Raw genomic sequence first — 26,801 nt, forward strand, 5'->3', positions numbered from 1 at the left:
TCTCGAGTTCCGAAATTCGGAATGTCAAAATTCCTTCAGATTCGTGTTTCTCGTGGTGTAATTTATAAAATATATAAAAACCAGGTGGGGTCATTTTGCTTCCCTGCAGCCTACTTTTCAAACGAAACTGAGTTTTCCAGAGTGTACATTTTGCTTCAAACTGACTTGGCTAACCTACGTAAATTCGCATCTATAAGAGTCTTTAAAGTTACACTTCAAATTGTCGTTCTGCATTCTTGTAGCTTATGAAGGCATGAATAATTCAAGTATATTTGTCACAACATCTACATTCGTATAGAACTTCCAATACATTACATTAAAAACATATGAACTACACAAAGAAAACCATTGTGCATTAGAGCAGATCTCTTATTAATAAATGAACCTGCACACGCGCACTGCTCAGATAGCCCACAGCCTGAGCCTAAGCGCGAGTCCAAATTTAACTCAATCGCGATTCAGATTGTCAGAGGTGTGGCGGTTTACGTTGAATATACCACCACTTTATCAACTAAGTCGTCTTAGATTTTTCTCCAATTCCAAAAATCGGGTGGTTTTTCGTGATTAAGATATGTTTAAGCGGGAGACGAATATAGAACCTGAAAATCGGGTGGTACCCGTTAAAATCGGGTAATATGACAACACTAAGCTAAATAGAAAATAAGGTATATCCCTATTTAAGATCACTCTACATGCAACTCATAAAATTCAATTTGAAATTTCATCCACTTAGACTATCTTTTATATTATCATCGGATTTTTTCAAAAACCGATTTCGACAGCACTAGTTTTTACTATTTTTTACCTTGCATCTCCACTTAGTTTTTGTTTATAACTTTGAAGAAAAAATGCATAAAGGAATGCTGTATTGTAAATATTTGATTTTTTGAAAGATATATTTATCCTGCTTATCAATTTTTTAATTTCTGCAATTTTTGTAAGATAAGCAACCACACTTTAATATTTTTTTACTTTTTTGCCGCGCAATTATGGACGGTGAACAGTTTGACTTACTTTTTTACGGAATTTTTTTAGAAGCATAACATACAAAGTATAAAAAAATATTTTAACAATGTAAAACAACTAGTTAAATAATTACAAACACCAAAACAAAAGATAAAACCATAATTAAAATTACATAAAAAAATGAAAACACAAAAATATTATAAACAGAATATTTAAGATTGTAGCGGAAAAACTGAACGCTACATTCTCCCCTGCCACATAAAAAATATGAGTAAAAAGTTAAGTTTTTAAATATTTTTTCATATTATTTTAATTTTACCTAAATATTTTACTAAAAGTACTTAGTATATTTAATATATAAAAGTTTATGCTGAAGAATATTACGAAGTTAACTTACCATATTAACGTTTAGTAGATACACAACTGTTATTAAATAATGTTTATACAATGAAAACTATAAATTTATTAAATATTGATATATAAGAAATGTATTAAATAAATTAATTTGATGTAATTATAACATAATTTTTAATAGTTTTTTTTTGGGGGGGAGAATGAAATATTTTTAAATTTGAAAAATAGGCCTAGAGTTGATCGATGTTCACCAGGTTATGGCGTACGCTGATGAAGTAAATTTAATAGGGGATGATAGGGGAACAACAGAAAGAAATGCAGAGTTCTTATTAAACGCTTGCAGCGACATGAAACAATAGAAGTAAATGTAGAGAAAACTAAATACATGGAAGTGCGTCGGGACCGTAATACGGCAAATTATGAATGCGTTAAAATATTAAATAATACTTTTGATAAAGTGGATATTTTCAAATATCTAGGATTAATATTAACAAACGAAAATAATATTCACGAAGAAATTAAATGTCGACTAAAAACAGGAAATTCGTGTTATTATTCAGTTCAAAATCTCTTGTCTTCGCGAATTCTGTCGAGTAATTTGAAGCTTAAAATATATCAAACGATAATCATGCCTGTTGTTCTGTATGGTTTCCAAACATGGTCACTTACTCTAAGGGAAGAACATAGACTGAAAGTATTTGAGAACAAGATCCTGAGACTAATATTCAGACCCAAGAGGAACGGGAAAGGGGAATGGCGGAAACTTCACAACGAAGAACTACATAATTTTTACTTATTACCAAACATTGTTAGGGTCATCAAGTCTAGGAGGCTTAGGTGGGATGTAGCTAGGATTGAAGAAAGTAGAAACGCTTTCAAAGTCTTGACTGGAAGACCAATCGGAAAACGACCATTAGGAAGACCAAGGCGGATGGGAAGACAATATTAAGATGGATCTCGCAGAAATAGGAATCCAAAGTAGAAACTGCGGGATCCAGCTGACTAAGGATAGAAGTCAGTGGAGAGCTTTTGTGAACGCGGCATTGAACCTCCGAGTTCCATAGGCCATAGAGTTAGTTAGATTACGAAGCATGAGTAGATGCCTAAGCTGATACTACAGATAGATGAACTGAAAAGATGGGTTCTACTGACATTGGGTAGTCTATGTACTCTTCGTATGCTAGGGCCTAGGGGAGAGGGGGAGATAAGATTTCACATCAGGTTACGTCACGCACAGTTGCACACCTTCATTTTTCATTAAAAATGGAAAAGCCAAGGGAAACCAATTTCCTCTCACTTTCCTTTGTGGCAGTCGGACACAAATCATCACACTTATCTGCAACAAGCACTTTTCAAATCGGATTATTGGGAGAGCCTCCAGTTCCAATGTTGAGGGAGACATGTCTCCCCATTTCCCCGGAATTTGTGCACGTACGTACAGCTGAGAGAACTTTCCAGCGTGAGGAGAGAGGCATTTATTGGTATTTATTGCAATTTGTGCCCAAGTAGCGGAAGTGGAATTAATACGTATTGATGAGACTACTAAACGCACTATAGCACGAAGTTCAGTTTGAAATACTACAGAATACTATTCTTTTTTAAAAAATGGAAAAGCCAAGAGAAATCAATTCATCTTACATTCCATTGTGGCAGTCGCAAACAAATCATCACACTTATCCCAAAAAGCACTTTCCACGTCAGATTATCGGGGGGCATGTCCTCCTCGTCTCCCGCCGGGATTTGCACCATTGGAAGCAGTAGCTGTTTGAAAAAATGAAATCTTTAAGTTTTACGTCCCACGGTTAGGCCGGTTAGGCTAAAGGAGACGGTGATGATAAGTAATGAATGAAATGAAGAAAGTGTGAGGAACAGGTGAACCCCGAGAAAACCCATGCACACGGTCTTTGTCCAACACAAGTCCACACGGCGCAAGGTGGAATCGAACCAGGGACCTCAAGCACTGGAGGTGAACGCTCTACCACTGAGCCACAGCACTCGCGAGTAGCTGTTTGAGTGAAAGTCTAGAATTTACCTCAAAAAGTGGAAATCCTACAAAGGGTTCTTCTAAAGTTCTCAGAAAGGATTAAGGAGTGCAGTACTTGAAAGATCACAGAAGGGGAGAAGATAAAATAGCCAGAATAATAATAATAATAAAAATACTGCGGAATATTGTATTTGCAATTTCATTTCTGCAACTGGGAATTCCCGCTCCTGCATGATAGACAACTTCGTATAATGTCACTTTAACATTCCCTTTCGTCCTTATGTCACTCCCTCCCTCAACAAGGGAATCAGGATCTCTTCCCCCCCCCCCCTAGCGATTGTCCCGGAGAAATAAACAAAATATTCATAACATGTTTTGTGTTTTTGCTGCTCTGTTATTTAGCTTCTTTTGTAGTTGCTGCAGTTGTTCGCTGGTGGCGTTTCGCGCGTTGAGCTAAAGGAGAGAAAGCAGGTCTATTGGAGCGTGCGCCAGTGTTAGTAAACGTTAGCTGTCATTGAATGCAGGCGACATATTAATGAACCAAAGGGCAAGAGGCAATCAGTTCGTTTACAACTGCTGCTGAGATGTTGTCTCATAACGTAAGGAAGTGGTTGGAGATAATGTTGGTCCATTGGAGAACGCTGGTCGTTATTTTAGTGCCTTTGCTTCTTCTGCCGATTCCTATTCTTTACACGAACAAGGTAAGTGGATGGATGTAGGTCACGGTCAAAATTTTTCTTTCGACTGTGACACGCAAAGTGGGCATTATTGCTTTCTAGAATTAGGTTTTTAAATGAAATGAAATCGTTAATCTAACGTCCCACCATTATGTTCAGGCGGATGATTAATGAAGATAAATCATTAGGGAATAACTAGTGGAATGACCATGTGAGAGAATCCGAGAAAACCCATGTTGTTCACAAATTCAGACGGCCTGGATCGAACCAGGGATCCATCGCACGAGATGTAAGTGTTGTACTACTAAACTCTCGTGACGTCAGCTTGAAAAACTTCTAAAATAAGTGTCTTTTTTTATGTTAATGGAGTTCAATGTACTCTATACAGGAATAATGGATGCAATCCGTAGATTCAATCCCAGTAATTGATTAAGTATTAAATTACTAGATTCAACAGGTGAAAGGATAAGAAGTGCAATGCGAGTCAGAATAGTAGGCAGGGATGTAATGAGCGCCAGAAAGATGTTAATCCTAGTTGACTATATGTGGAACATTAAAACTGAAGGAAAGGAGTGTTCACTGCAACTGAAACACTGACAAACTATTTTCGTAATCAACTGTTAAGGGTCTTCACTACAGCGAAATTAAACTACCGCTAACTTTAGAGGTTTTCTGTAATATCTTCAAAACAAATAAAAATATTCAAAAAGTAGAAACGTAGTAAACTAGACAATACAATTTTGCATGTGATACCTTTACCACAATTCACCTATCTGCTTTTCGTATGCCGCTATTTACAGAATCCGCAAAAAATGCTAAATCTATCTAAGGTTGCAAATCAAAAGCAGATAGATGAGTTGTGATAACGGTATCACATGCAAAATCGTGTTGTCTAGTTCATTACGTTTCTACTTTTCGAATATTTTTATTTGTTTTGAAGATATTACAGAAAAACTCTAAAATTAGCTGTAGTTTAATTTCGCTGTAGTGAAGACCCTTAAAATGTGATACCATGATAATATGTTGAAAATTGCAGAAGACATATTAAACTACGGGCATTGCAATAATGTAGCGTCATTTTCTCAGTGAGTGAGTGTCCGTGGTGATGAATTTTTATAGGCTACGCAGATTAGACTTAATTCGTTAACCATAAACTGAGTGCGTGAGATAATAGATTAGCCTTTAAAATCCATGTTGTTAACTATAGAAGTAACTTTACTATGTTGCTTAGGACATAGGACAATTGCGTGGTCTGACTTCCTTTGGCTCCCTACTAATATATGGAGGAGAACAAACAGAACCATGCAACCAATACCAAATAAATTACATCCCTTGCGTGTTGCTGTTAAAACTATTACCACAAAATATGTATTTTTTGAGACCAATGATACTGAGTTCTACCACCGATTTCGTGCAAGCACGCGGAGGCTCCTTTAAAATTGGTGCGCAAGCTTAAACCCCTCACGCACCCCTGACTGACGCTGAATGGCGGATAGTGATGGGTAAATTCCCGGGAAGATATTTTTCTGGAATATTCCCGGGAAGATTCCCAAAATGGGAATTCATGTACAATCACAAAGAAAATTGCATTCTATTACTATATTATGATTTCAAAGTTAACCCATTAACGCCGGAATTATTTTTTGTTTTCAATTTTGGCTTATTTAGATGTGAAGACCACGTATGAGTAATTTTAAGTTCGTGACGTAAGCTGTTTCGTTGGGGTACCCCGTGATCATATGAACACGCTAGACGTTCAAGTAAGCACCTTCGGATAACATGAGTATATCAATGCCCTGTTAAATTATTCACACATACGTAAAAGAAAAAAAAACGTTTATTGTCTTAGAAACTGTTACAATCTAGAACAGCGTTTCCCAACCTTTTTCAACTTGCGGCACACTACATGTGTAACTTGAATTCTCGCGGCACACTCATAGATATTATTATTATTATTATTATTATTATTATTATTATTATTATTATTATTATTATTATTATTTGCAAATATAAAATACCATGGTATTTTTTTCTGTGATTACTGATCATCTTCTCACAGAGATGAAAGCTCGATTACTGGTTTTCCCCTATGCTAATTCATTATGCTTATTTTTTATTCTAATTTTAAGATAGAAAACAATTGCAATTAAATATAGGACTCGGATTTTTAAAAATACACTTTCTTTTTCGAAAACTGTATCCAACCTTTCACTAAGAACGAAGATCACTAAATAACGAACATACAAACAAATGTCTTGTACTTTTAACTTTGCTGTTTTAACCAAAACCGGTGCATATTATTGCAATCACACAGCTTGCTATGCGTCGAAGTCAAAACACAGCTCTTGAACAAAGTGTTGTTCTGTCATTAACGTGAGAATGAGGTTCTATGAACGTTCACTTGACGCGTACTGTACAAGTGCTTCCATTTCTCGGTGAAGTATGACTCTCAATTGAAGCGTAACATAGCAGCTAACCGTGGAAATGTGTACGAATTGAAATACTGTCTGTTACACAGTAATAGATGTAGAATAATATATTAAAATTACAGTAATATTTTTCCATGGTAGAAATTCATAGTAATGTGAAATATAAAAATATGCATTTTTTCCTATGTCTTGCAATTTGGTTGCTATAGAATTAATAATTCTGTTTCTATTTCCTCTTGACACACCGGTTGGGAAACGCTGATCTAGAAGACAAAATAAGCACAGTATTGGGATTGTTGAGTTGTAGGTTATGAATACCATTATCAATGGGACTTTCTCAGGGAGACCGAAAAAATTATAGGGGGGCATTCCATGGTTGCTATATTAGTCTGGTATTGAATATAAGCAGTTTGCTATATTAGGTATATATTTTCGTGAGCCATGGGGGAGACAGGCCCCACCTTCGGGCGTACATGGCCTTTATAGATTTTTTTAAAAAAGAAACTGTCTACGTAAAAGCCCTCATTACATTTGAACCATTTCGCAAGAACTGTGCTTGAACACAGGGTATACCCACAACGTTTACCATTAGTGCGAACCTCTAAGTGGTATATGTCATCAAAATGAACGTAGCCACTTACACAGTATTGCTCACTGCTCAACTTCGAAATAGCTGGACCTCCTGCACCTAAGGGAACTGCTTTATATTTCTGCAAATAAGTTCAAAATTATAAACGTGAAATGTTTATCCTATTTCTGCTCAACAGAAGCCATGTATTTCGCACCGGTACATCAATCATCCAAGAGAAAAGTGCCCACAACCACCATTTGGACCTGATTTCAATGCGATGAGATATTCTGGTCTATTTGATCAGTATCTTCCATGTGCTTGTTGTATTCTTCTAATAAATATAGACGATTTACGCGTGTTTTCTTCTTTTCATTCTGGAAATATCGCTCAACATTATAAACAGACTGAGCCCCGTTACATACAGACGCAGTTGTGACCACTTCGTTGTCACAACATCTTCAACCTGTCCAGTATTATCTGTGAAAAGAACTTCAGCGTGATTGGTAAATTGGTGTCCTGTAAGGTTGTCGATTCTCCTGAATCTTCCTCTTGAATCACTGCATTTCTCTTCTCCTGAATCTTCATCCGTTAAGATGTTATGTTTCGGGGGTTCAAAATATATGACTTGTATGTCTTGTACGTCATTCGATTCCAAAATATCAAGGATTTGTTGAAGTAAAAGACCTCTTTAATGAAAGGAAAAAGAAAATACCAGTAACAATAGTAGCAAAAGTCATATTGTAATAATAATAATAATAATAATTAGGGCCCGGATAATTATTTAATTACATATTTTTGTAGGGGTTATATTTTTATACCAAATCAGGGTAATAATGTCATTTGTGACCCATAGGGCCTAAAAACACCCATTTGAAAGTACATATATTTACATATTTTACATTTATGCACATATAATTACATATTTTACTCATGAGCACATAATTTTACATATTTCTTGGTATTTTCATCTTTTATAGGGATTTTTCGTACAAAAACTGTTCAACAATAGACTTTGAAAAGAAGAAAACACTCACCTCTCTTTGAATTTAAAAGTCCTTGCTTTATTTTTATTTTTTATTTTTATTTATTTACTTATTTATTTATTGTTTCACTGTGTTTCACCCTTTTAAAATAGTATTGAAACGTAGTTTGGCGAATTGGTAGAGAGAGTTGGACACAACCTGATTTGATTAGCAATCGTACACTCTCGGTCGCGGTAGTAGCGCTCACATCCTTACGTGAGATTAATAATTGAATCGAATTACTATCGCGACGCGGCTTTACGATTGCCTATCGTGTTTTTGTCGCAAACTCGCCCCACTAATATTTTCCTTCAGCGAAAAATATTAAATCAGATAGGGGAAGTTTGCATTCACGCAATTGATAACACTGAACTCTTGATTGACAAAAGTGAAGTGCCTGCCGCTACAACGCATGCCGTAGGGAAAGTGTGAGCTATTTTATTGAAGATTTAATCTCCTGTGCTGTCAGCAAATCCTCTTTCCAAGATGCAAAGGACAAAACCCCGTTGTCAATAAAACTTAAGCATTTCACGGAAGAGTTTGAGCATTTTTCCACCGATGGGAAAGTGCTTTATTGCCAGGTTTGTGAGAAGGGTGTCTCATGCGCTCAACATTCTTAAGTTGTGTAACACATATCCACATCACGCCATCAGACCCGAGCTTCAAAACCTAAACCACAAAAGCAGTTGGTAGTAACTGAATCTCAAGCTCAAAGTAGTACAGGGCCACGGAAGTCTCAGTTTTCAAGTGATCTGTCCCGTGCTAAGGTATGTGCTGATACCCCTATTTTGAAACTAAACAATACAGTACTTCGTGAATTTCTGCAACAATACACACACGAAACAGTTCCAGATGAATCTACAATCAGAAAGCATTACGTGCCTGATTTATATGTGGAAACAATGAACTCGATTCGTGGGGAAAGCGATGATGGTCCTATTTGGGCGTCAATTGACGAAACGACTGATGTAGAAGGGCGACATGTTGGTAATGTTGTAATAGGTTTGTTGAAAGATAATGAAGTCAGCAAGCCTATCCTGTTAACTAGTGATTTGTTGCCGCGATGCAACCATCAAGCCATTGCAAAACTCTTTACTGATGCTATGGGACTTTTGTGCCTGATGGTATCAAGCATAACAATGTCTTCCTTCTAGTGACTGATGCAGCACCGTACATGTGCAAAGCTGCAGAAGCTTTGCAAGTATTGTATCCAAAGCTGTTACATCTAACTTGTCTTGCCCACGCATTTCATCGTGTTGCAAAAGGACCCCGCACTTTTCTTATGGAAAGTGGCTTTCGGCTAATGTTGTTGAAACTTCGCTGGTTGATAGTTCTTAATATGTGGATCAAAAGTCTCAATGGGCACAAAGACCGAAATCCACTCCTTCCCCCAAAAAAACCGCCTCCAAGTAGCTGGGGGGGATTGAACTGATTTCAGCATGTAAAACAATTTGTTGTTTTAATCAACTCAACAAGGACCCCAAACAACCACATGTTAGACTATCAAACTACCCCACTTGACACCGCCCTTTGCCCCCACATATCCGCCCCCCCCGCGAATTACCTTACGGATGTTCCATATTACTGTATTTTATAGTTGCGCGAATGTGTTGAAATACCTACAGTTTTGGTCTCACCGACGATATAATGGGTTTCACGTATCGCTGATTACGAATCTGAGGTGAGAGTTCTAGAATTCAAGATGGATGATCAATATGGCGGATCAAAAACACGAAACTCCTGAATGTAGCCACAAATAGCTGTTTACTAGGGTATTTTGGGTCGTTGGTTACGAATCTGAGGTCAAAATTCTTGAATTCAAGATTGCAGATCCAATATGGTGGATAAAAACGTCGAAGCCACAAATCGTAGTAGACTAGAGTGTTTTTAGATCGCTGTTTAAGTACGCAACATTCCTTGATACTTCAGCCACCATGTAGAATTATTCTGCACCCTTGCCCTTTACCAAAACCCACCCACCACAGATATCTTAATGCTGAACGGTGTTAAAATAATTCATCAATTATCTGTTCATTATTTTCATCATTTCGGTTTGCAGCATCTAATGTGATACTTAGCAATGAGTCATCGGGATATCTAATATTCTGTAAATGTCGTGCATGGCCTAAATACCACAAGGCATTTGCAACGTGCGCACATGTACCTAATGTACGAGCACCGCTTTGACATGTACAGTAGTAACCTTGAATAACATTTTGACCATAATCCTGGTCATTGTGTTAGTAGACAGAGGATACCGCGATGCAATTTCTTTACTGGAATATTTAGGAATTGGTCATAGAATGCCCGCACTCCTACTACCACGTGAAAGACAACTATCAACAGAAGATGCGAATACTTCTCGACTAGTTACTAAAAGTCGATGGATACTCGAGGCAAGAAACGGGCATCTAAGATCTGTTTTTAAGTTTCTAGCACAGATGTTGAATCTGCAACATGCAAAGAAACTGAGTAGTTTCTATCGCATAGCTGGAGCTATTTTGAACAGATACCATCCCGTTATTTTCATGCAAGATGCAACCATTGAATTAGCTAGAGAAATGAGAAATAGGTCAATCATGCCGAACGTTGTTAAAGCAAGAGTGGAGGTAGATAATCTTATTAGAAGGAACGGTTAATGGGTACCGCTGAATGATCAAGGCATAATTAATTTCTCTGTACTTAACTTAAACTACTTACGAGATTTGACTGTAGGCACATATCAAGTAGATCTCTCATCCTCTTACGTCCAAGATAAACTAATACGAGATAAGGATGAGCAATTCCAGCTTGACGAAAACGTAACTGAACCGGGATTCCTGCGCATACGTCTCTACTCAAGGTTCCGCAATGCAACTAAGCTTCAAGTTTTCATTGCATATGTAGCCAATGATGAAGATGACCAGGATTATGATCAAAATGTTATTCAAAGTTACTACTGTACATGTCAAAGCGGTGCTCGTACATTAGGTACATGTGCGCACGTTGCAAGTGTCTTGTGGTATTTAGGCCATGCACGACATTTACAGAATATTAGATATCCCGATGACTCATTGCTAAGTACCACATTAGATGCTGCAAACCGAAATGATGAAAATAATGAACAGATAATTGATGAATTATTTTAACACCGTTCAGCATTAAGATATCTGTGGTGGGTGGGTTTTGGTAAAGGGCAAGGGTGCAGAATAATTCTACATGGTGGCTGAAGTATCAAGGAATGTTGCGTACTTAAACAGCGATCTAAAAACACTCTAGTCTACTACGATTTGTGGCTTCGACGTTTTTATCCACCATATTGGATCTGCAATCTTGAATTCAAGAATTTTGACCTCAGATTCGTAACCAACGACCCAAAATACCCTAGTAAACAGCTATTTGTGGCTACATTCAGGAGTTTCGTGTTTTTGATCCGCCATATTGATCATCCATCTTGAATTCTAGAACTCTCACCTCAGATTCGTAATCAGCGATACGTGAAACCCATTATATCGTCGGTGAGACCAAAACTGTAGGTATTTCAACACATTCGCGCAACTATAAAATACAGTAATATGGAACATCCGTAAGGTAATTCGCGGGGGGGGGCGGATATGTGGGGGCAAAGGGCGGTGTCAAGTGGGGTAGTTTGATAGTCTAACATGTGGTTGTTTGGGGTCCTTGTTGAGTTGATTAAAACAACAAATTGTTTTACATGCTGAAATCAGTTCAATCCCCCCCAGCTACTTGGAGGCGGTTTTTGGGGAGGAAGGAGCGGATTTCGGTCTTTGTGCCCATTGAGACTTTTGATCCACATGTTAAGAACTATCAACCAGCGAAGTTTCAACAACATTAGCCGAAAGCCACTTTCCATAAGAAAAGTGCGGGGTCCTTTGTTCGTTCTAGATTTTCACAAGTGGATGCATTAATTTCAAATACAAAGAAGGTATTTTTGAAGGCTCCCAGTAGAGTTGAGAAATTTTAAGAACTATTCCCTGAACTACCTCTTCCTCCTCAGCCGGTACTAACGAGGTGGGGAAGCTGGATTGATGCTGTGTGTTACTATGTTACGAACTTTGATGCAGTGAAACAAGTGTTACATTTTGATTCTGAAGATGCCTCTTCCATAGAAATAGCGAAACGAATGTTTGATGACGGGAAGTTGAAGCATGATATTTCCTACATTCAGAGCAATTTTTTATGTCTCAGTAGTACTATTTAATCCTTGGAGATATCATCATCTAGCCTTTCAGACAATCTTGAAATTGTTCGCTCAACAGTTGCTTCTCTGGTAGATGTGAAAGGATCTGTTGGGGATGCAGTGAATAAGAAGATAACTTTCGTTTTGGAGAAAAATCCAGGCTATAAGACAATCTATGCTATTAGTGGAGTGTTAAGTGAAGCTAAATCCATGTCGTGGCTATTGAATACGCACCTTCTGATTTGTGCAAGTTTAAGTATGCACCAATTAATTTGTGTAATGTTGAACGATCGTTCAGTCAATACAAAGCTCTGTTGCGTGACAACAGGAGAGGTTTTGTGTTTGAAAATTTGAAACACATTTTCGTTCCTTACTGTTACGGAGATCGACTGTTGAAATAGTGAAAAGATTAATTGAGAATATTTTGTTCTTCACGATATTTTTTACTAAAATGTTTTGAGTGTGTAATGTACGGGAAGGTTCTATAACGCTGGACGCCCATTAGATGTACAATGGCATAAACAAAGTTTTCGTAAAAATTCCTTCCTAAATAAGGTTAATTAAGATTAATTAGAGATTAGAGAGGTTAGGCTATGTTAGGGTAGGTTACTATCTGTTGTATAGGTAGTCGGGCCAGTGTTCTAGAATTCTCCCGTAATGTACAGTTGAACGACCTTTGGATGATTTCTGAAAGTATAAATATGAAGCAAGACTTTGTGTGAAGTGAAACGACCATTTAGTGCATAGAAACTATTTGATACGCGATAACAAGATAAGTTTAGTGACTGAAAATTTGAAACTCATTCTGTTTCGTAACGTTGCGGAGATCATGCTGGAAAAGTAATAGGTAGTAACCATTGTAATTGAATAAATATTGTATTTACCACATCAAATGTAGAAAACGTAATAGAAAATGCTGGTATTTTCATTTTAAATATTTTGCTCTTTTAGAAGGGTTTTATTACATATTATTGAGATTTTATGTACATATATATGTACATATTTTCATTGTTTTTAGTACATAATTATCCGGGCCCTAATAATAATAATAATAATAATAATAATAATAATAATAATAATAATAATAATAATAATAATGAAGTGAAAATAATAACACAAGTGAAATGAAAGCATGTACAAACTGTTCTAAATGAATTTATCTGCAAAATTGTACTGTACTATCGACATTTTTACATACATACGTAAGAGAGAAAAATATATTTAAACGCCTTGCGTGTTCATACGGTCACACTGATTAAAAACTTGATTAAGCATGTCCCAAATATTTTCAGTTGAGTGAAATGTACAGTGTTACAACATTTGGCATCTCTAAAATATAACCAAGCACAAAATAATTTGAAATGATAAAATATAAGAATATCTTGTAATATCTACTGTGAGGACAATGCCGTTTTTATGCTATTTTTAGTGAAATACCAACAACTGTGCCTCCAGATTGAATTGAAGCTGCAATATGGAACTTGTTTTGTTTGAATTGTTACCATAACCTTGTCCTAGTAGGCAATGCATATCATGTAAAGAAACCACTGACACCAAGTTACACAAGACTTGTTTTGATAAGTACTACCTGCTGTGATCACGCACGGCGCTAATGGGTTAAATTAGTTTTTTTTTTTATCACAGTATATTATTACAGCTGTCTGCAGAGGATTCTTTAAAATGTATATTCTGAACGGTGCTATGTAATTTTATTAATATTTTATTATATTTAGATTACGTACAATATGTTCTAAATATGTGGAAAAAATGGTATAGTAAGTCCACATATTTTTACACCGTTAAACAGTTTAAATTTATAAGTAAGTGGATTTTCTAAACTTCACTCTATTACTGATATTATAAACATATTAAATATTTAAATGTTATAAACAAATTAAATTGGGTAACTGTCAGAAGATGCATGTCTCACCAATTTACCAACATTTGCCCATACGTATTTATGTTCACAAAATTTGCAAGGTAATGATTTATCTTTATAATTTATCACGTAAGATTGCAATACACGACCTTTCTTCTTACCTATTTCTCGAAATTTCATGCGTAAATCACATGTAAAAGAAGCCCGAGCACCTCTTTAGAGACAGGAGACAGGCCGGCGTCTATTACTAACGGTAATTCGTGGTATATTAATAGTACTTAATCTCTATTTCTGTATAATTTCTACATTACTGTACAAACTGGTTCCTTTCATCATTTGTAAATTAGTAATAGTAATTTGCTATTTTTAGTGCAAATGGAAATGCAACTAATAAAACATATGATTAGTTATATAAAGTAGTCAATGAATTTTATTTTTTTATTCTCCAAATTATTTAAAGCCTAGAAGTAAATCATAATAAATGAAAATAAAGTAATTAGTCATACGGTTCTTATAATTTGGAAGATAAAATAAAGAAATGGAAATAAATTCCTTCCCGGGAATTTATATGCCAGGGGAAAAAACCGGGAATATTCCCATTTATTTTCCTTCCCACCGGGAATATTCCCACTGCCCATCACTAGTGGTGTGGTGGATCTAGCCCGGGACAGGGGCGTAACCTCCCCCCCACCAGTTTGTTAAGTGACAAAAATAACTTAAGTTCCCGGTATTATTTACAGTGGCGAAGGGTGGTAAGATGCCCGGCCTACCCATTTACTTTCAGAAATTATGATTTATAATTAATTGATTTTCCTTGCACAGAGTCACGTGGACAGATGGCATTGCTCAAGCGACAGTAGAACGACTGCCAAGCTACTCAGAAAATCCCGCGACAGAACGTGTTGGTATTAAGTTGCGAAAGAGACCGGCCTCAGCGCTTATCGACATTCGTTTCTACATAAAGCATTTCTCTCGAGACCTTCGATTTCGATTCGATGTGTATGTGAAACAAATAAAGAGCAAGAGAAATGTGGGCCCTATTCCGTACTAACTTTGCTTAAGTTTGAGGACTCTAACACAACGCAAAAGCTGTTACAAGCGATTGTATACTCTAATGGTGCTACGCTTATTATCACAAACTAATTCTCCTTTATTCCGTTACGTTGACGCATACCCATACGATGCCAAACTCGTTGTATTTATTAGAATTGACTAGAGAGAGTCTGTTTCTGAGATATTGTGACATACAAAATGACTTGATTGTTTGTTATGTGTTTTGAACAATTAAAGACGAAATTTTACAAGCAGAGTATGTTTCAGTACAAGTATACGAAACAGCATATGTTTCTTGTGAAACTCAGGTAATGTGATAGTCCATCTTCCCCACTCGATCACACCCAACTGAAACAAATTGCATTGCCACGTCTATATAGTAAGGGGTTAGCTCTACCTTGCACCCGCGACACCTATCGTCGAACTGGACCGCGGAATTAAGGCACTTAATGTATCAGCAAAGTATCATTAAAATCCAATCCCAGTTACGGAAGTTAATGTGTTCACTAGGTTGCGTTACACCTGCCTGCTGCTGCCTGCATCTATCCTGTCCTGCTGAAAATGGCGTATTTGTGGAAAACAATTAAAATGATTGTTGTTTCCCTTCTCTTCTGTTACATTACAGCAGTAGCTTTTAGTAGCTGTAATTACAAGTTCTCGCAATTACACGAATTAAGCAGTGTTGCGAACTTCTGCAATGTTTATCATGTCTCCGGAACGGTTCGAGATATCGAAGTGCTCTAAACGGCATAATAATGTACACATCCATTACAAGCCATACAAGTAACTAGATATGATACTTACCTAAGCATTTTTTCGAAATAAATGTTTTTTAAAAAAGTTAAAATTTTCAAGCCCTGGTAACTTCGTTCCTATACATTCGAAACAAGCCATACCATGACTATGGTATCCAACACTAAAGTACTTTCGATGTACATGTCTGTGCATCTCCGTTATGCTGTATTTGCGTTAGAGGTTTCCGAACTTTGGATGTTTGTGATACTACAATACCCTTAGTTTGCAACACTGAGTAAAAAGTGGTATTTTAAGTTTACGATTGACACGTTGATTTTAAATATATAGTAATCTGACGTAATGCCATTTAAAAAATAACTTTATATTGAGTTGGCAACACTGTTGAGTCTTTCTGTTTAATATACACAAAGATGTTCCCCTTCTTATAGTTGCTTCGTGCAATGTTTCACTTTTCTCTCTCGTTTGGTTTGTCCGTTATAGCGGATGGTGAAGATAAGTTGTCCACTCTGTAGACGTGGCAATGATCATGGAGCTAGAAAGATGGAACAAACGCCACTCGCAAGCTTTTGCACAACTGAACACAAACAAAAGCGGGCCTAATTGCTGAACCATGCGTAGTTTTTGAGATCTAGCATCAAACATATCAATACATTTAAATTTTTCCTGGCAAAAACAATCGTCAAGCGAGTGCTTTCTTATAGTTTTTACCATGTCCTCACTTTTTTCTCCATGTAATGTGTCATGATTTTTTTTTTTTTTTTTTTTTTTTGCAATAGTTTATTCATATAAAGAATTACTTTGTAAGCAGCAATTTTTAGCATTTTGCCCTCCTGAGATATTACGCCCCCAAAATGGAATCAAAATCACAAACATCAACTTTCGGACCCCCATAAATCTACGATGAAAGTAGTATCATATCTGTGGATATTTCTGTAGACTCTTTACATGCAATAGCACTTAGCACAAAACTTATGAACTCTCCACTTTATGCCATTCCAAAATACAGCCCCTTTAAAAGTGTAATTTTCTGTACTTTTTCTAGTGATTTCATATACTGGTTTGCAACCCTGCATATTTATTTAGAAGCAAAGGTATATGTTCTTCGAGTAACTCAGTCTCTCCTCTAAACATTCATTCTTGTTTGGAGTTCGTCTGATACGTAGGTCCTGAGCAACTGTAGTTTTCGTAAACGCTTGCAAATGCAAAAATGGCACTCCATCGACAAGAAAGATGGCCGCCATTCAGAAACACTTGTACGTACTGTACATACGACAATGTAAATGATGTTATTGACCTTCTCATTCACAAGGTTCGTCATACTGAAAGTTTTATAATTTTCGGAGATGGTCGAGCAACCACCTATGGACCATTTCGTATGGATTGACCCACAAGGATGGACGAAATTATTTTAAAGGTGTTCAAAATTATACGAGACATGAGGAACCATATCCGCTAATTATATATCTGATATTGCTAATCAGTACTCCAAGATGATAGTTTGCGTATGCCAGAAACCATAAGTTTAAAGCAAATTTTCTCGAAATACAGGACTGTACAAAATTTTAAAAGATGTACAAAATTCGTAGATTATATTTGTGTACGTTATTCTTCGATATGATGATTCCACACTCCAAGTTTATGGTTGAGTTCGAAATTTGAGAGACATTTTTCTCAAACACAGGGGTGTACAAAATTATTTGAATGATGTACAAAATTCTACGGGAGATTTACAAAATTCTCCGGGACATGTACCATCATATCCGCTAATTATGTGTCTGATATTGAAAATCGGCACTAAAATTTGATGGTTTGCTTATGGTAGAATCCGTAATTTTAAGGCTAATTTTCTCGAAATACAGGAGCGTACGCAATTTTTTAAAAGATATACACAAGTGTACAAATTGGTGGATTATTTTTGTCTACTTAAGTCTTCGATATGAATATTCCGCGCTGCAAGTTGATGGTTAAGTTCGAAATTTTTGGAGCTAATTTTCTCGAAATACAGAGGTGTATAAAAATTATTTTAAGGGTGTACAAAATTTGCAAATTATTTTTAGCTACTTAAATCTCGGATCTGGTGATTCTGCACTCAAAAATTAACTTGGAGTGAAGAATTTTGATCACAAATTTCTGGAAACACAGGGGTATACAAAAAGTTTTAAAAGGTATATAAAAATGAACAAAATGTGTACAAAATTATGAACATGTTTAATGTGTGATTTGCCAATTTCGCACTCCAAATTGACGGTTTTTGGTACCAACACTCATTGAGAATTTTTAGGCTTTGCGCACCTTAAAAAAGACTCTTTTTCTAGGCATCTTTACTGACACCAATAAAACCACATACGAAATTCTGCACTGAATGGATGAATATGAAGAAGTGTGTTAAGGATCAGAGTAAGATTTCGCATAGATTTACTTGAATAAGATTTCATTATTTTGCGTATCAATTTTATTTGTGAAAAGATAAAGTTACTACTCACGGTGGCTTAGTGGTAGAGCGCTCACCTCTGGTACATGGGGTCCTTGGTTTAATTCCAGTTCGCACCAAATGGCCTTTCTGGCGGACAAACACCGTGTGCGTGAGTTTTCTCGGAGTTCTCTCGTTGCCTCTCACTTTCTTCATTCCGGCGTTGCATTCATTCCTCATAATCATCATCTCCGTTAGCCTAGTCGGCATAAGTATGTGGAACATAAAACTTAGATTTGATTTTTACACATACAGAACCATGCAGAGTAAAATGCATTATTTATTATATATTTTGAGTAAAGCGTTATGCTCTATTATATTGAATTTATTAGCATTTGCCCCTACGCTTTACGCGGAAGACTAAAACATTCGTAATTATATTTCGGTAAACACTTCCAGCCTGAGGTTTTGTGACATAAGAAAACATATCTTAAGTTGAATTGCCATACTGCCTTTACACGTATAATAATTAAGGGCCTTTCATCCCCTCCCCCCCCCTTCCCCCGCAGCTACTTTTAAACGTGTTGAAGTTTTACCGTTCACAATGATGAGAAAGCAATGATCTTCTTTACCCAAAATGCTCTCTCTCTCAGTAATTGACATTGCTCTGAATCTGGATATCCTATATTCAACAAAATAAAATGCTGGGCAGCAAGGAGTGTCAAAATCGAAAGTGAATGCGCCGATAATATAATGACTTGAAAGCACGGGCCGACCATTGTCGTATCAAATGCTCCAGGGGTAGTTACTGACCATAAATGACTCTTATCCTAATAAAAGAAAAGTGTACAGTGTTGTTCTCACCATCCTTTTATAGTTGCATCTGGGTAACAGTTTTACAAAGCTTATGATAATAATAATAATAATAATAATAATAATAATAATAAATAAAGGAATCCACGAAATAAGAACTCTTTGAACGGATAGGCTATGATTTATATTGAAACTGAAATAGCGAAGAAGTTTCAGGAGAAATAAATTTTCATCTTTAACGAAATACTTTCTTTCACGTTAAACCCTCTTCTTCAATTCAATAATTATAGGATGATAGTAATAATTGGTAATAATTCAACCAATTTTTATAGAATTAACTGTTTTCTACTCCTACAACTGCTAGTAGCTGTCAACTTAGCTATACTTTAATTTATATAAAGCTTGTATTTTGTTCTAATTAGAATGGCTTTGACTGTATAGATAGGTCAGGATCGCGAATGATGTTTAACATGTACCAAGCACTGCATTCTATTGCATAGCCTGCATATTAGGTAATCGATTATTATTATTATTATTATTATTATTATTATTATTATTATTATTATTATTATTATTATTATTATTATTATTATTAACCATGGTTTTGATTATTACCGGGATATCACTACCACTGATATGAAGAAGTCAAAATTGGTGGAATCTAATTTATTAATGCTGAATGTGGAGCTCTCCCCTCCATCATTGGCCCCGACAGGACGACCAACGAACTTTTGCGTTAATTGCGGAGCAGAGTAATGATGATACCGTGTTTGGTATCGTTTGGGTTTATTTTGTTAATAAATACATGACTGCTGTAATAGTTGTCTAGCAACCCTTGGCTGCTGTCAATTATGCATCAAAGGGTTGTGACAAACCTCACCTATGACAATCAGCACCTAATCCTTAGAATATGTATTTTAAATGTATTTTTTAACTCCTTGCTTCTGTGACCAAAAAAAAATCGAATTGGACGTTTCTAGCCATAAGATTATGGCCTGGATAGGAGCACATTTGGTAAATATAGAGAATAGGCCTAGTTACCCTTTTCAAGAATTCAGTGGTAGAGCGTTCACCTCTAGTGCATGGGGTCCTTGGTTCGATCCCACCTCGTGCCAAATGAGTTTGTAGTGGACAAACACCGTGTGCGTGGGTTTCCTCGTGTTCTCCCGTTTCCTCCCACTCTTCATTCCACCATTTCCTTCATTTCTCATCATCCCTGTCTTCTTTAACTTAGTCGGCGTAACCGTAAGACGTAAAAGTTAAAAAAATTGCTTTTCAAGAATTGTAATGTCAGGGCTTGGAATTAATTAAGTGTAAACTGAGTACGAAATAATTAACACCTTCTGTGAATACACTAACTTTGTTTCATAGAGTTTATCCCAAAGATCCAATGGCGTTTTACAGGAATCCGACGCTTGCAGAAAGAAAACAGTTCTTGAAAATAATATATGAATTCTTCCGTCATTTACTATATTTGTCGTTAACCTCCTCCCGTCGCCACCAAAATTTCATTTTTTGTCCTCCCTCCTTCCTTCCCCCTCTTCCTCTTCTGTATTTCAGTTTTAGGACTCGTGACTCCCTTAGGTCGTCCATACAGATTGAATTTTAGTTTTTATTCTTATTCATTTATGTATGTACTTTGAAAATGTTTCTTTCCCTAGAATTGAGCATAGTGTAGTAAATGTGCGAATTGACAGGTGTCATTGAAATCAGAACACGTGCATATTTTATCCTTTGAAATATGTCTTCGTTGTGTTGTCGATGCTTTCATATCTACTGATGCAGAGACAAACGTGGCCGAAATAAACGATCGAATGACATTAGTTACGTAACATTCATGCATCCATTGTTTTCGCAACTCTGATTACAAAACATAACTTGAATGACATTCGTAAATCCATGTACTGAAGACTGACTGTGCGTGCGAAACAATAAGACACGACAAAATAGTTACCATAGGCCTACATATGTAAAGAAAGTAAGCCTAAAAACGTTAAACTTCGTCAGAAGCAGATTTTTATTTTAATTGTGCAATATGTTTGTTCCAGATATGACAACTTAGTCCTTGTCATTTACGAGGAAAGAATAATAATATTCTGTTCGTGAGATACGTATTTTCTCAAATTAAAAAATTACTTTTCCCTCTGTTTCTCGCCATTCTACTCCCATCAATATAATTGTATGTTGTATCATGATCTTTCCACTTTCTCTTTTCAGCAAATAACGACAAGTAATGCTCCTGCAATGGATTTCGATAAATTGAGAGGACGAGGCTAAAACTGAAGTTCCGCCACTGACCAAATCTAAAAATACAAACATTCATATTCTAAATTGTGTTCTCTTGTAGTTTTCAGTTTGCAATTCCGCATCTGTTATAGATACAATTCCTAGAAGAAAGAAAAGTAAAAAATGATTCTGGAAGATAACACATCAGAGCCAGTTTCTATGCTTAGTTTTCGTGGCGTAACATGGTAGGTGTGAAACGATTCAATGAGTACATTCAAATCTACAAAACAGTTTCCAGATATGACGACTGCCTCTCGGAAAACATTTCTGCAGACGAAATTCATATCACAATAAGAAATGAAATCTTTGAATTTTACGTCCCACGATTATGCCGGTTAGGCTAAAGGAGACGGTGATTATGAGAAATGAATGAAATGGTAGAATGAAGAAAGTGGGAGGAAACGGGAGAATCTCAAGAAAACACACGCACATGGTGTTTGTACACCACAAAGTTCACTTGGCACGAGCTGGGATCAAACCAGGGACACCATGCACCAGAGGTGAACGCTCTACCACTGAGCCACCGCGGCCCCATATCACATTAAGAATGTGACATAGTTTGAACTTAATCAAAATATGCAAGCTGCGTTCTCCGACATTCTAAAACATAAATATTCTATCCTATGCGAAGGCTACCCTTTTCGTTCAATAATTACCCATTTCTCTAATACCTTGCTTTCTAATACCCTCCTACCTAAAGGTCGCTTTCCAGTTGCAAGTCGATAGATCCTGAGAGCTGCGTGCTCCGCCTAATCCACCGAAGCAAAGTTAGATAGTAATGATGCAATGAACGAAATCATGGCAGAAATAAGAAGGGAAAACCACTCAGTCTGTCCTGTCCCTTCGTGTGATCACTTTCAACACCAAATCACTGACCTTCCGAACGAGAAAACTTTCTCGAACTGTCTCAGTTGACAGGTTATTTGTTGGATTTGTGTTGAAGATTGTCTCAGTTTCTTTCTTTCAAAACATTTGGTCAATTTGTTATATACTGTTGTCTATTTTTCTGTGCCTAAATATTATTGTATATTTTGTAAGGTTAAAGAAGAAAGAATGACAGAACTACAAAAATTGACCGTCGTATCGTTTGAGGAAATGAAAAGAAACGGACTAATTTCCTTTGACAGAAAAATGAACAAGTAATAGGCAGGGGCGGATCCCCGACTTCTGGGGAGGGGCAGTGGGTTGTCATACAGCCACTTTTAAGGGCTCCAAACCTTGGGATGGGTATATATATATAACCCATCCCAAAGTTTGGAGCCCTTAAAAGTGGCTGTATGACAACCCACTGCCCCTCCCCAGAAGTCGGGGATCCGCCCCTGCCTATTACTTGTTCATTTTTCTGTCAAAGGAAATTAGTCCGTTTATTTTCATATATATATAGGGTAAACCTCTCCTGAACGGGACGTGTTATCATCAACATGATCTTCAAATACACTCTCAATAATTTGTCAGGTTTCTAGCTCAACCACACAATCGCACTTCACATCTCCCAACAACTGGCGTTTCATATTTGAATGAACTTTCTCTTTTTCCTGAAATCAGCATTGCAACCTTCTGTCTTAGGATAAAAAAAAAAATCTAAATATTTAACAGAATAAGGAAATATCACTAATAAGTTTAATTTCGAGAGTACACTAAGTAATACGAAGTACATCGCACATAATCTTATTATTAACTTCTTTGTAATGATAGGAGACAAGACTTGAAACTTAAGGCTTTTATAAGATTCAGGAGTGGTAGTTAAGTGTTGCGAGTGACATCTTTCTGAACTATCTTCTCAAACGTGAATCAGTTTTAACAAAAACGACTCAGGTGATTCTGCTTATATTTCATAAATAAATATTTAACCTAAGAACAATATGTAAAACAAATTCCTATATAAAAAATATGCAGGAAAGGCAATTTTTTTTATTATTTTTTTTAACGGCATGCGATCTTATTAATACTTCCTTCAACTTGCAGAAATAACTCTGTTTCGGGTTGCAATACATCTAGTTTACGTGAGGTAAAAGGGGTAAATTGTACCCATGTTTCACGTTTGAACATGCTCATAAAAAATAATTTTCCAGTGAAATCTACCGAATAAATTATTCGATTTTATTAAGATATGTGTACATTTATCTTCTTTATCGCATTCAAACAATCCTCACTTCCTGTGATTGAAAATAGTAGGATAAACGGGAACAAATACCCCAGACTTTTGGATTTCCATATTTTAAATAATATAATAAGAAAATAATTTTCTTTGAAAACGTTCGCCAAAATTGCTAGATATTGACAATAAAGCGTATAGTTTCTTTATTTCTTAACAAATGCTCTAATGCATGCAGTTAAAATACATCAAAATTCCCTTATTCTCCCGATATTCTGAAAGTTATTTTCATGATAACTTTCGTGAAAAGTATTCGAAAAGTATTTTGAACAACGTAGGATATATATTGCTTGCGATTTAAACTATTGAAGAATGTTATCCCACTGGCACTTGAAAGTCTCTTCAATAGTAATTTTCGTAAAAGAATGGTGTAGTATGCAGAGAAAACTAAATACATGGAAGTGCGTCGGGGCCGGAATACAGCAAATTATGGATGCGTTAAAATATTAAATAATACTTTTGATAAAGTGCATAGTCTCAAATATCTAGGATCAATATTAACAGAGGAAAATCATATTCACGAAGAAATTAAATGTCGACTAAAAGCAGGGAATTCGTGTTACTATTCGGTTCAAAATCTCTTGTCGCGAATTCTGTCGAGGAATTTAAAGCTTAAAATATATAAAACGATAATCATGCCTCTTGTTCTGTATGGCTGCGAAACCTGGTCACTTACTCTGAGGGAAGAACATAGACTGAAAGTATTTGAGAACAAGATCCTGAGACGAATATTCGGCCCCAAGAGGAACGGGAATGGGGAATGGCGGAAACTTCATAACGAGGAACTACATAATTTATATGGTTCACCCAACATTGTTAGGGTCGTGATGTCTAGGAGGCTTAGGTGAGCGGGTCATGTAGCTAGAATGGAAGAAAGTAGAAACGCTTTCAAAGTCTTGACTGGAAGACCAATCTGAAAACGACCATTAGGAAGACCTAGGCGCAGATGGGAGGACAATATTAAGATGGATCTCGCAGAGATTGGAATACAAAGTAGAAATGGATGCAGTTAGCTAAGGATAGAAGTCAGTGGAGAGCTTTTGTGAACGCGGCATTGAACCTCCGGATTCCATAGGCCATAGAGTTAGTTAGTTAGTTGGTTAGTTAGTTATGGTGTAATATGTGCATTGTAGTATATTATTTCTGATGCCTGAAAGTTACCGGGATTTCCTTGAGTGTAAAATCAGTCAAGAATGGAGAAGGTATTCTTTTGAACATGACTTTAAAATTCATTGTGTGATGATAAATTAGATTTAAAAAAAATTAAAATTTCGTAATCATAAATAAGAATACTGCATGTAGTCAAAATCATATTTGATATTACGGCACTAAGGGGAAGGGGTGGAGCTGGGTGACCCCTCCTCGCTATGCCACTACCTCAAAACATAATCATGGGACATTAAATTAGAAAAAAGACCGTGTCTGAAGAAAGTCGGCGATGCTTATTATTATTATTATTATTATTATTATTATTATTATTATTATTATTATTATTATTATTATTATTTGTAGTAGTAGTAGTAGTATGAAAAATATTTCGTACTGTTTGCTAGATTAATGTTCGCGTGTAATCTAGCATTTTAAAGACCTTTGTTTTTAGGGGGGATTTCCAGGAGTTGGCACCTTAAATTTGGATGTTTCTTCAATAGATTATTCAGTGTGTTAGCACATTCTAGGCAAAATACTGCTGGTTAGAATATTCACAAGAATTAATGATATGCGACATTCACATTTATAAAATGTCACGATAAATTATATGGTGTCTACTAGTAGGTCCTACTAAGTAGGCTACAACCTCGAAGCGCAATATCAACTTCCCTTCACACTTTATCCAGTCTTAAGACTGGCAGTGTAATGGTAGTGTATAAATTATTACCATTATATTGACGTGCTTAAAAGTTAACAATTGCAGGGCAAATATACTTCCCTTTGTCATCATTCATTTTATTAACTAAATAGGAAGTGCAGGGTTAATATACTCCTTTTTTCAGTTATTAGTTTCGTTTAAACGAAGACTAAATGTAGATTATATATATATATATATATATATATATATATATATATATATATATATATATATATATATATATATATATATATATATATATATATATATATGTGTGTGTGTGTGTGTATGTGTGTGTGTGTATGTATGTATGTATACTACGTTGTTCAAAAGCGAATACTTTCCAAGAAAGTTATCATGGAAATAACTTTCAGAATAACGGGAGGATAAGGGGGTCTTGATCTATTTTAACTGCATGCATGCATTTGAACATTTGTTAAGAAATAAAGAAACTAAACGCTTTATTATGTCAAAATCTAGCAATTTTGGCGAACGCCTTCAAAGAAAATTATTTTCTTATTATATTATTTAAAATATGGAAATCCAAAAGTCTGGGGTATTTGTTCCTGTTTATCCTACTATTTTGAATCACAGGAAGTGAGGATTGTTTGAATGCAATAAAGAAGATAAATGTACACATATCTTAATAAAATCGAATAATTTATTCGGTAGATTTCACTGGAAAATTATTTTTTATGAGCATGTTCAAACGTGAAACATGGGTACAATTTACCCCTTTTACCTCACGTAAACTAGATGTATTGCAACCCGAAACAGAGTTATTTCTGCAAGTTGAAGGAAGTATTAATAAGATCGCATGCCGTTAAAAAAAAATAATAAAAAAATTGCCTTTCCTGCATATTTTTTATATAGGAATTTGTTTTACATATTGTTCTTAGGTTAAATATTTATTTATGAAACTAGCAGCGTTCACCCCGCTTCGCTGGGGTCACCCCGGAACGCAATAAACTTTGTTACTTAGATAATTTTTACTTTTTCGCTTTCAAGTGATATGATAAAAACCATAGAAGAATGGAGTAAATGTTAACATTATATCGCCTGTCATTTATGTTAACCCGCCGAGTGACACGGTCATGTGGGTTGCATATAAATACGGTTAGATTTAGCTATGATGAGCTAACAAAGGATTTGTACGTTATGGACACTTGAATGGTCAATTATCTCAAGACACTGGTAATTGAAAATTAAAGTGATATGATAAAAACCATCTAGGGTCCAAATATTAATAACCCCCCAAAAATGAAAGAAATTGGTTCAGCCGTATTAGCGTGATGAGCTAACAAAGGATTTGTACGTTCTCTTTTATATATATAGATATAAGCAGAATCACCTGAGTCGTTTTTGTTAAAACTGATTCACGTTTGAGAAGATAGTTCAGAAAGATGTCACTCGCAACACT

The 26,801-nt window shown here is 35.9% G+C and overlaps 1 protein-coding gene across 1 annotated transcript in view; it reads left to right on the forward strand.

The window, feature by feature from the left end:
* Positions 1-3,766: 3,766 nt before the first annotated feature.
* Positions 3,767-26,801, forward strand: part of LOC145662234 (solute carrier family 13 member 2-like) — a 137,519-nt gene continuing 114,484 nt past the window's right edge. Inside the window, exon 1 of the mRNA XM_081727577.1 lies at positions 3,767-4,005. Within this exon, the coding sequence (XP_081583703.1) occupies positions 3,889-4,005 (117 nt within the window). The 5' untranslated portion in view covers positions 3,767-3,888. The remainder of the gene's footprint in view (positions 4,006-26,801) is intronic.

The sequence above is a fragment of the Thermobia domestica genome, chromosome 10 (genome assembly GCF_964235325.1).
Source record: "Thermobia domestica chromosome 10, izTheDome1.hap1.1, whole genome shotgun sequence".
NCBI classification, from domain to species: Eukaryota; Metazoa; Arthropoda; class Insecta; order Zygentoma; family Lepismatidae; genus Thermobia; species Thermobia domestica.